We start from the raw sequence: 12,214 nt of genomic DNA on the forward strand, positions 1-12,214 counted from the left end.
TGATTAGAGTTTAAGCGTTTCGACAACTAACTTGTATTTTTTTCATGTGGAAGAGTGGGTATGGGTGTTTGTCAGTATACCTAGAACAGCATAGAGTAGCTGAGGACTGGACACAGGTGATTCAAATGACCCCTTGCTCAATCCCAAAACATTTGGCACCAGCCACTGAAGGTAAAATGGATCCCTTAATATCAGCCACAACCACGACATGCTAAACTAAAGAAAGGAAGAAACAGAGGGGAGTTAGGGGAGAGATTATCATTCCCTCCAACCTCTCTCTCACCACAAATGAATGTGCTTTCATCCACTTTCAATTCCCCTTATCAAATGGCAGCAGCAGAGGAAGCCTCCGATACTTAAAGTGACAGTGGCATTAAAGGATGGTCTTCATCTCCTGTCTCACGGGGAAAGTGACATTTAACTACACACCCAGGAACCTGTCACTTGTTTATTGCTCAAGACAGTCAGTGGATGAACGTTGAGGAGGGGAGGCCCCCCTACTGTAAATCAACGTGGCTGTAGACCACTGCATTCTCCCAGACGAGTCACATTAAAAGACAAGTTCCAGGAGGACATCTTGTCAGATATTATGTGACAAGCTTAGAGAGCCAAGGAGGAGTGTCGGCTGTGTCAAACTTTGATTAAAATGAGAGTGGTGGAAAATACTGGCTATCATTTATTTATCTGGCATTTGTGTGAACACAACGTACAGACATGAAAATGTGCTCTTAGGAGTAAGGAGACTCAAGGGTTTGTTTTCAAACACATCAGCACAGGCATGTGGTGTTGGATGGCTGGGATTGAAGACTGACAGCAATATATTGCTGGGAGAGGACACATGCCCCCAGAGCAATACTGCAAGCTGATTCCAGTGACAAATATGTCCAAATGTGCATCTGGCAATAAGCTGTGGGGTATGAGATGTGACACTCATACTTGCGAGGAAAACAGCAGCCATCTCACCAGCAGGATATGGTCTGTAACTCTACACAGCTGTATCTCCACTATTAGAAAAAAGGGTTCCAAAAGGGTTCTTTTGCTGTCCCAATAGGAGAAACCTTTTTGGTTCCTGGTAGAACCCTTCGGGTTCCAGGTAGTACCCCCTTGTGTTCCATGTAGAACCCTCTGTGGAAACCCTCTGTGGAAAGGGTTCTACATGGAACACAAAAAGGATTCTACATGGAACACAAAAAGGTTCTATATGTAACACAAAAAGGTTCTACATGGAATACAAAAAGGATTCTACATGGAACACAAAAAGGTTCTACATGGAACACAAAAATAATTCTACATGGAACCCAAAAAGGATTCTCCTATGGGGACAGCCAAAGAACCCTTTTAGGTTCTAGATAGCAACTTTTTTTCTATTTTATTTTTATTCAACTGTTATTTTACCAGGTAAATTGACTGAGAACACATTCTCATTTATAGCAACAACCTGGGGAATAGTTACAGGGGTGATGAATGAGCCAATTGTAAACTGGGGATGATTAGGTGACCGTATGAGGACCAGATTGGGAATTTAGCCAGGACACCGGGGTTAACACCACTACTCTTACGATAAGTGCCATGGGATCTTTAGTGACCACAGAGATTCAGGACACCCGTTTAACATCCCGTCCAAAAGACGGCACCCTACACAGGGCAATGTCCCCAATCACTGCCCTGGGGCATTGGGATATTTTTTGTCCAGAGGAAAGAGTGCCTCTTACGTGTCCTCCAACACCACTTCCAGCAGCATCTGGTCTCCCATCTAAGGACCAATCAGGACCAACCCTGCTTAGCTTCAGAACCAAGCCAGCAGTGGGATACAGGGTGGTATGCTGCTGGCTAAGTGTGTACCAGAGACATTTCAAACCAGCTACTTTATATGGGGCCACAAAGCCCCTCAGTCCTTGGTCATGACACGAGTCACAGTGCCTGCATGACTGAACTCTTAGTGATTGTTGTTGCTTTTTTAAAAGACAGCTGTCATGCAATTCAACACAACAGACTGAGCACATGCACTGCAATACAAGCTACGTCATTTTCCAGAACTCATGAATAGCGAGAGTTACACACCCAGGATGGAAAACTAGAACAGTCAGTCAATGGTGACACTATACGGACAGGCACTAATTGTCACTCGACTTTAAGGACTTTCAAAGAAGGAATGGAAACAGGCTTATCAGTTTCAGTAATGAAATTAGGCTTTACTGTTCACAAGTCATAAAGTAGTGACATAAGATGGAAACCCCCTCAGAGTTATCCTCACTTGAATGGTTCAAATAGACATTGGAAACAGGATCAGCTAAAGGCGTCTGCAGGCTTTGCATCCGAAACAGTTTGTGCATATATTATAAAGACATTTTGTGACGTTTTTGTTCGTTTTGTTCTTTAGCAAGGGTTCTTCGGCTGTTCATAAGAACCAAAAAAATTATTGAGGCAAGCAGAATTTCGGTAGCTGAAGTCTACTCCTCATTGGTCAGAATGTTGTCATTCACAACGATAGATTACTTGTTTTCATGCAAAAAATAGTTCCTTTGACAAATACTGCACCAAACATCTTCACGACTTCTAAATGAAAAACATCTAAATGAATGACAGATTTTTTGAGTTATCTTAGATCAATTCGGACTAATTTGAGGAAGTGTATACTGGCTACGGCATCTCAAGGTGGACAAACAGTACTATTGCCACTTTTTTTTCTTTTCAAGCAAAAGTCTTCTAAGGGAGTATGCGAGCACACTTGTTCGGTTCACCTAGTTGAGTTATTGGGACTAACAGAACAGAGTCAGAGAGGGAGAGAGTAGGAGGGGCACAGGGTGCGGTTTTAGACTGCCAGCTGACTTGCGATTGGCTAACCTCTCAGCCAATGACTCCAAAGACAAATGAAGTGTCACAGAGAGAGATTAGATAAATAAGTGGAGTGAAGAGTAGGAGGCCTGCTCAGGTTTATTTCAATTTGGCAGAGTCGCCAGAGCGTGTCTGGGACTTCATCCCTAATGACCTAAGGGGGGATGGGAGGGAATGGGAGAGGGCTAGCTCTCTCTGAGTGTGTGTGTGTGTGTGTGTGTGTGTGTGTGTGTGTGTGTGTGTGTGTGTGTGTGTGTGTGTGTGTGTGTGTGTGTGTGTGTGTGTGTGTGTGTGTGTGTGTGTTACCCTAATGGTTGGAGGGGAGGCTGGAACAGAAACAAACAGAAGCTTATGTCCAGTGGATAGAGACCTGCTTTACTTAAACGTGAAGGGTCAATAAATATTTAAAAAACATACATGATCAATTTAATAAAAGTAATAATTGCCTCTACATCCGTGTCTCATGTCTGTTTGCTCTTCTTGGTGAGGTAGCTCTGATAGTAGAAGTTTCTGAAGAGTACGATGAGGCTGAGGGAGTAGGCAAACACCACAGCATTCATGGAGTCTGGGAAGTCGCAGTCAGTGAACAGGTTGTAGCTGGTGTGGATGGTCACTATGAAGAACTGGAGCTGGGGTCACAGAGGATCAACATAACCAGTGACAATAAGAAGAAAGCTCAGTTGTGGGCTTCTAGTGTGACAACATTGAAAGTACATAGTTGTAGAGCCCATAAAAACATTTCACGTATTCAGCACCGATGCAGCTTCATACAGTACATGCAGTATGATCCTATTGTCTTCACACAACCGTTATTAGCGGGGGTCTTACAGTAAGGCTTCAGGGTTAATAAGGTCAGTGATGATCTCAAAACATGGCTAAAACTATGTTTTTGATATCATGGATAGTCAGTCTTTGCATACATAGCTCTTGCTTTGAATATGAGAGTGGTTCCTGTTCTCCAGGCCCATCCCTCAACTTTTCACCAAAACACAGGTGGGAAGACAGCTTTGTTATTGTTTCAATTAAGGATTCCAGCTGATAATGCAAAATGTAGATTTCTGCCGAAATAGACATACCCAAAAGTAATTATTTTTTATGAGATGGCCATAAACAATAACTAGTTAATTGCTGCATAGTTCTAGGAAAGTCTGGTTAAACATAGTTATACATTGCTGAAGTGTACTTTCTTTTGAGGACACAAGCTCAAGTAAATATTAAAAATATATAAAGTACCAGTCAAAAGTTTAGACACACCTACTCATTCCAGTGTTTTTCTTATTTTTCTTATTTTATACATAAAGTAGTGAAGACATCAAAACTATGAAATAACACATATGGAATCATGCAGTAATCAAGAAAGTGTTAAAGACATGAAAATATATTTTTATATTTGAGATCTTCAAAGTAACCACCCTTTGCCTTGATGACAGCTTTGCACACTTTTGGCATTCTCTCAGCCAGCTTCATGAGGTAGTCACCTGGAATGCATTTCAATTAAAAGGTGTGCCTTGTTAAAAGTTAATTTGTGGAATTTCTTTCCTTCTTTAAGCGTTTGACCCAATCATTTGTGTTGTAACAAGGTAGGGGTGGTATACAGAAGATAGCCCTATTTGGTAAAATATCAAGTCCATATTATGGCAAGAACAGATGAAATAAGCAAAGAGAAACGACAGTCCATTTTACTTTAAGACATGAAGGTCAGTCGCACAAACCATCAAGCAGCCAACAAGTGCTCAGCATATGTGGGAACTCCTTCAAGACTGTTGGAAAATAATTCCTGGTGAAGCTGGTTGAGAGAATGCCAAGAGTGTATAAAGCTGTCATCAAGGCAAAGGGTGGCTACTTTGAAGAATCGAAAATCGAAAATATATTTTCATTTGTCCAAACTGGTACTGTATATTCAACAAGTGGAATAGCTCTTGAAATGACTGAAATGCTTTCTAAATAAATAAATAAGAAACAATTAGAAACAACTTACTATGAGATTTAATATTTATTTTAACTGTAAAATAAATATGATCATATTTAGTGACAGTACAAATGTGACCCCATTTCATGTACAGTAACTGAAGACAGAGCATTTTCTGCCAAGCCTCCTCTGAGCAACGCCATTCGAATTGCTGCAGACTCGTTACAACTTCAGCTTTACACACAAAGTGATGTTGTCCCTCAGTGACCAAAAGAAAGTGGTCGTGTTTCAATTCTATGAAATCATTTACAATGTTTTCATGTTGAGAGTTCTAAATCCGGCTCAGAATATCACAGTGAGATAAAACCACGATACCTGAAATCGCTCAACTCTCACCTTTAATATGTTGTCTCAGTTGCTCAGAGGGAGAGCAAATCTATTATTTGTCTGGATAAGCCACAAAATGTGACATGTCACTCACTCCCTATGCTAATGTGGGGTATGAAAACGTATACTTCAAGTCAGGCCCTGCTGACAGAGTGGTAGTGGAGACAAGACGGGATGGGGCTTTCTGCCAATATAAGACACTGGACCCTGTGAATTTCACATAGTGCTTTGCATACCAACATGTCAGTCAGAACCAGCCCAGAACTGGTAATATAGGGGACTTAACATTAAAGGGGTTTTAAAGCACTTTGAGGTTCTTAGGGTAAAATCCCCTACAGGATATAACGTACATGTACATTTGTATTATCTCGACTCTAGTGAATGTACTGTATGGGTGCTATTTTGGAGGCCATACTGTAGCAGAGGTTCTGCATCAAGGCCACTCTACTCACCAGCTGCAGGGAAGTGAGGTAGCGCTTCCACCACAGATACTGCTGCATGTGAGGCCCCATCGCTGCCAGCCCATAGTATAGATACATCACCACGTGCACCAATGAGTTGATAAGGCCTATAAGGAAGGCTGGAGGGAGGAGAACACACAATACACAGAGAATGGGCGATTCATTCCGTTATCCGTTTACAGCAGTTCTTCATTTATTACAAGGTCAGTTGTTTATCATTTGTTTCTAAAGCTGGGTTCTTTATTTGAATGACAAGGCTTTGATTCATCCTTTATTTTATCTCAAGGCGTAACTAACCATCTGCCCATCTAAGTACATGCAATGTGAAAATAAATAGCCAGGCTGTGTTGACTATCTTTAAACCTAAAGGAGGGCAAATGCTGCACTAAGATGCTTCGCCAGCTGTTTTCTGCAAACTCACCGCCGTTTTAAACAAATTATACAGCATCTTAGTGCCAAAAACTTGTCTTAGTCCTGCCGTTCTGTTCCTAGCTGGTCTATTTTGATCACTCCTTTGACCACTGCAAATGTCTTTTTCAAATAGCAGGGGCGTGGAACAGTTCCCAGGACACTGTAGGTATCACGGCATGTGTTCCAGAGTCATTGAAATGTCAGGTGCATTTCAATGTGTGGGTGTGTGCACTGTATGTCTCCTACAGAACAAGTTCTGTATGCATAGCCCAATCATTATTTCAACCAAGACTGAGCAGGAAGCAGACACAAGAAATAGATTGTGCAGTGCCATACTGTTACATATAGGAAATAATTGTCTGGGTCTAGCACCGGGTAAATGAATCACCGTCTCGGCTGTAGTAATGTGACAACCCTTACACTGGCCTCCTGCCACGTATTTGACCCCAGCCCACCAGTTGAAGATCATGGTGCCGTGGTGGTAGACATGCAGGAACGTCAGCTGACTGTTCTTCTTCCTCAGGATGAAGAAAAGCTGGAAGAGACGTGTCATATTTCATTTATTTATCAAACCTGACAGATATACAAGAATATGACAAGAAACACAATTATCTACAGTCACATGGACAGAAGACAGCGCATTAAAGATGCCTTGATAGAAGAGATGTAATAAGAGCAAACCGTTTTTGCTTCAACCTGGGATAGTAGAATCCCTGAAGTGTACTTACAGTATCACTGAGCTCGATGACTTTGGAGAAGTAGAACCACCAGCAGACCTTGGCCATCTGTTCAGAACACATAGAAGATACATTTCAGCAGTAGGTTAAGATTAGAAATCATTTACACACAGTATATGTACATTAAGGCAATTGCAAAGCATTGCAGTGGATATGAGTTACCCGCATTGCCAGTGGGCTGGTGTTGTAGTCCACAGGCTGACATAATATACTATAGTTTGCCAACCAGGATGACGCTGTGAACTGAGGAGAGAGTAAAATGCATTAAAATACTATATGCTTACAGGTAGAGAAATAGCTACTCATCATCACTTATTTAGACATACACTATATAACAAGGACATGGATAGGTACTGTAATGTGTACAATAGATCCACAGCACATCCGATATGAGTAAAATAGCTACAAGCTATCCATGCTTTCCAGTGTTTCCATACCTCATAGAACATATAGGCAGACAGGCAGACCATAGCAAAGTTGTACATGATGAGCACAGGCTTGAGGTTGACTGGCTGTCTCTGAGCCATCAGCTTGGGGCCCACCCATATGAGGAGCAGGTAGGACAGGAAGATGCAAGTGATTGGCACAGGTGAGTACACCAGCAACCAGCTGTCAGTTCTTTTGTCTGAAAGCACACAGAGACAGCATTACTATAGGATAAGAAAATGGATAGGTGAAGCAATGATTTGCGTATGTTGGTCTTCTACTGGTAACTTCAGTCAGCACGGTCTGGTTTTAGAAGCTGGGCACAGTTACCTCCATTATCTAGCACCCCTTGGTAGAACAGTAGGATTTTCTGCCATGTTGTGGCCATCCCTAAACGCTGCAAAAAATGCATTATATGATGAGTTAAATGCATTTTATCACTTTACATTATATGAAGTAAATATTCACTCTGATGAAGCCATCCAAATAGTTGGTGTGAATTATTTGCTCCTAGAAGTTGACATTTTATAACTCATACAGCAGATTTCAGAAGGATGTCTATGAAAGCGACAGTACTGCCACCTAACGTCAGATTGGTCAATTATGAAAAGGGTCACAATTGCAATTGCAAAACACGCACAGAAATACTGTATCTGAGATGTTTTGTTGATAGGCTACTCAAATCAGTCGGCCAGCTGGATAAGCTAAAGCAGGTTTAGCTTCCTGCTTCAGGAGGATTTAGGAAATCCCTTACACAACGGCACAGCATATTGAATCTCGGATAACCTCTTCTGTATTTTAACTCTGTCGCCTACAAGAGTTACACTTTTATGATTTTTCTCTCTCTCACAGAAGTGTGTATAGCTCTTTATGAAATTACAAGGTGTCGGCATGAATAGTGCAGATGATGATAATGGTGATGATCAAATGATTAAGTTATTTCCCTTGGTTATACCACTACAGTCTAGACTAGAGGGACATTCATTTTAGAAATGACAAAATAACTATTTAGGCTAGGCCTAACTGATTTTGTCATACGAAAGTAATTTATAATAGGCTGTAATTGTCTATATTCAGGTGCGAGATTAACAGAACTTACTTCGTAGGCTGCACTCATCGACCGGAATGCACAAATTGCAGATCTGATGGTCGCAAACCATCTAACCATGGTTGAATTTGTCCGCCATCCAACGAAGCATTCTCTCTGAGTGTTGATGGCGATATGAGGGAGCTGAATTGTCGTTTACCATCACCCCCCGCGGCAATGAGGTAATCCACCTGCTGTGCATGGTATTTTAGCCTATAGCCGAGCCCTAGGCTATCTATTTCATGCCTTGCCCACTTGTGAGAAGCTATTTAACTTGAATAAATGTATGGTTTCAAAGAATAGTGAATAGATATAGGCCTAGGTCCAACCACAAACAGTAACATTGACCTATTATTCGTTAGGAAATAGCCTATGAGTTTACATAAAGGTGAAACAATATTGACGCTCAGTGCTTGATTTAGACAGGAGCTCACCAGTACTCCGGCACCACAAATGTTCTAATGCTTGAGCTCCAGTTCTTCATAGAATATTAGCTCAAAAGTATTGTGGAGCTCCTGCACCTAAATATAAACAGTACCGGCACCCAACACCAGTACTGGCACCTATTTCAGTCCAAGTCAAACACTTAATGACACAGAGATGTAGCCCTACATTGTTAAATGTATGGCTCACAGGTCAGTAACACCAGTACTGGCACCCTTTTCAGTCCAAGTCAAACACTTAATGACACTGAGATGTAGCCCTACTGCTCATTAACAATGTATGGCTCACAGGTCAGTAGGAGCAAGGTAGGACTCATTCAACTAATTCAGCTCACCAACCGCTTCTCTGGCACATCAGTGATAGAGCAACAGAGTTGTTCATCAGCTCAGAGTCAGACTAGTGTCATGCCCTGACCTTAGTTATCTCTGTTTTCTTTATTATTTTGGTTAGGTCAGGGTGTGACGAGGGTGGTTTGTTAGTTTTTGTATTGTCTAGGGGATTTTGTATGTCTAGAGGTTTTTGTAAGGTTTATGTATGTCTTTGGTGGCCTGAATTGATTCCCAATCAGAGGCAGCTGTTTATCGTTGTCTCTGATTGGGGACCATATTTAGGTAGCCATATTCCTTGGGTAGTTTGTGGGTTCTTATTCTATGTTTAGTTGCCTGTTCTGCACTTCTCATATTAGCTTCACGGTTCATTTTGTTGTTTTGTATAGTTTGTTCAGTGTTTTTTCTTTAATAAAGAAGTATGTACGCTTACCACGCTGCGCCTTGGTCTCCTCCATATGACGACCATGACAGAAGAACCCACCAAATAAGGACCAAGCAGCGTGAAAAGGAGGAGCAGAGTTTATTGGGGTAATGGACATGGGAGGAGATACTAGATGGAGCAGGACCCTGGACGCATCCGGGGGAGTATCGCCGTCCTAAGGAGGAGATAGAGGAAGCGAAAGCGGAACGGTGATACTGCGAGGAGAAATACCGGAGAATGGAGGAACGGCAACGATATGAGGGTACACGGCTAGCACGGAAGCCTGAGAGGCAGCCCCAATAATTTTTTGGGGGGGGCACACGAGGAGATTGCCTAAGTCAGGTTGGAGACCTGAGCCAACTCCTTGTGTTATGCAGAGATGCGCATGGTGTCTCCAGTTCGCATTCATAGCCCGGCGCGCTCTATTCCAGCTCTTCACATTGGCCGGGCTAGAATGGGCATCCAGCCAAGAAGGAAAGTGCCGACACAGTGCTCCTGGTCTCCAGTATACCCCCGTGGGCCGGCTCTGCGCACTGTGTCTCCGGTGAGTCTGCACAGCCGAGTGCGTCCTGTGCCAGCGCCCGAAAATAAACATCCAGCCAGGACTGGTTGTGTCAGCTCTACACTCCAGACCTCCAGTGCGCCTTCATAGTCCAGTACATCCTGTGCCTGCTCCCTGCAATCGCCCTGAGTTGCGTGTCACCAGCCCAGTACCACCAGTGCCGGCACCACGCACCAGGCCTCCAGTGCGCCTCCAGGGTCCAGTACGCCCTGTTCCTGCTCCTCGCACTCGCCCTGAGGTGTGTGTCCCCAGCCCGGTACCACCAGTGCCGGCACCACGCACCAGGCCTATAGTGCACCTCGGCAGTCCAGAGCATCCGGCGACAGTACCCAGTCCAGAGCGTCCGGCGACAGTACCCAGTCCAGAGCGTCCGGCGACAGTACCCAGTCCAGAGCGTCCGGCGACAGTACCCAGTCCAGAGCGTCCGGCGACAGTACCCAGTCCAGAGCGTCCGGCGACAGTACCCAGTCCAGAGCGTCCGGCGACAGTACCCAGTCCAGAGCGTCCGGCGACAGTACCCAGTCCAGAGCGTCCGGCGACAGTACCCAGTCCAGAGCGTCCGGCGACAGTACCCAGTCCAGAGCGTCCGGCGACAGTACCCAGTCCAGAGCGTCCGGCGACAGTACCCAGTCCAGAGCGTCCGGCGACAGTACCCAGTCCAGAGCGTCCGGCGACAGTACCCAGTCCAGAGCGTCCGGCGACAGTACCCAGTCCAGAGCGTCCGGCGACAGTACCCAGTCCAGAGCGTCCGGCGACAGTACCCAGTCCGGAACCTCCAACGACGGGCCACAGTCCGGAACCTCCAACGACGGGCTCCATCCCGGGGCCTCCGGCGACGATCCCCATCCCGGGGTCTCCGGCGACGGTCCCCATCCCGGGGTCTCCGGCGACGGTCCCCATCCCGGGGTCTCCGGCGACGGTCCCCATCCCGGGGTCTCCGGCGACGGTCCCCATCCCGGGGTCTCCAGCGACGGTCCCCATCCCGGGGTCTCCAGCGACGGTCCCCATCCCGGGGTCTCCAGCGACGGTCCCCATCCCGGGGTCTCCAGCGACGGTCCCCATCCCGGGGTCTCCAGCGACGGTCCCCATCCCGGGGTCTCCGGCGATGATCCGCAGTCCAGAGCCTCAAGCAATGATCTACGGGTCAGTGCTACAAAGGCGGAGGGATCAGTATAAAGAAGGGGAGCGGCATCCAGAAACAGAGCCGCCACCGAGGTGAGATGCCCACCCAGACAAGGTTAGGTTTGATCTTTAGTTATTTTGTTTTCTTTATTATTTTGGTTAGGTCAGGGTGTGACGAGGGTGGTTTGTTAGTTTTTGTGTTGCCTAGGGGGTTTTGTAAGTGTATGTTTATGTAGGTCTATGGTGGCCTGAATTGATTCCCAATCAGAGGCAGCTGTTTATCGTTGTCTCTGATTAGGGACCATATTTAGGCAGCCATATTCCTTAGTTTGTGGATTCTTATTCTATGTTAAGTTGCCTGTTCTGCACTTTTCATATTAGCTTCACGGTTAATTTTGTTGTTTTGTATAGTTTGTTCAGTGTTTTTTCTTTAATAAAGAAGTGTGTACGCTTACCACGCTGCGCCTTGGTCTCCTCCATATGACGACCGTGACAACTAGATCCAAACTGCATTACGAATTCCCTACTCCTGTCTGCCCCCTCCCCACTGTCTGCCCTGGGTGCTTGTCTTAGATCACTTTATGTACCAGTTATTTGTTCTACTTTTTAAGTTTTGCTGATGTATTCATATTCAGTTTCCTCCCTGTATCCACTGTCAGTAACTCCAGACCAGTGGTGTAAAGTACTTAAGTAAAAATACTTGAAAGTACTACTTAAGTCATTTTTTTTTGGTACTGTATCTGTACTTTACTTTACTATTTATATTTAAAACAACTTTTACTTTTACTTCACCACATTCCTAAATAAAATTATGTACTTTCTACTCCATACATTTTCCCTGACACCCAAAAGTACACATTTTGAATGCTTAGCAGGACAGGACAATTGTCTAATTCACACACTTCTAAAGAGAACATTCCTGGTCATCCCTACTGCCTCTGATCTGGCGGACCCACTAAACACATGTTTGTTTGTAAATTATGTCTGAGTTGGAGCGTGCCCCTGGCTATACATAACTTTAAAACATTTGAAAATGGTGCTGCCTGGTTTGCTTAATACAAGGAATTTGAAATGATTTATACT

The 12,214-nt window shown here is 44.4% G+C and overlaps 1 protein-coding gene across 2 annotated transcripts; it reads right to left on the minus strand.

Annotated features, from left to right (window-relative positions):
- Positions 1-3,165: 3,165 nt before the first annotated feature.
- On the minus strand, positions 3,166-10,248 carry elovl8a (ELOVL fatty acid elongase 8a). Of its 2 annotated transcripts, none has more exons than XM_052476955.1 (8): positions 8,266-10,248; positions 7,497-7,556; positions 7,178-7,365; positions 6,903-6,983; positions 6,732-6,788; positions 6,424-6,538; positions 5,584-5,711; positions 3,166-3,464 (listed from the first exon to the last, which is right to left on the minus strand). In XM_052476955.1, exons 1-8 carry the CDS (start codon positions 8,324-8,326, stop codon positions 3,297-3,299), a joined length of 858 nt encoding a protein of 285 aa, XP_052332915.1. In that variant the 5' UTR covers positions 8,327-10,248; the 3' UTR covers positions 3,166-3,296. The 2 variants fall into 2 exon arrangements, with proteins under 2 accessions (XP_052332915.1, XP_035655164.1); XM_035799271.2 differs by having other exon boundaries at positions 3,167-3,464; positions 7,497-7,563; positions 8,266-9,307.
- Positions 10,249-12,214: the final 1,966 nt, after the last annotated feature.

Source organism: Oncorhynchus keta, chromosome 23, assembly GCF_023373465.1.
Source record: "Oncorhynchus keta strain PuntledgeMale-10-30-2019 chromosome 23, Oket_V2, whole genome shotgun sequence".
Lineage (NCBI taxonomy): Eukaryota > Metazoa > Chordata > Actinopteri > Salmoniformes > Salmonidae > Oncorhynchus > Oncorhynchus keta.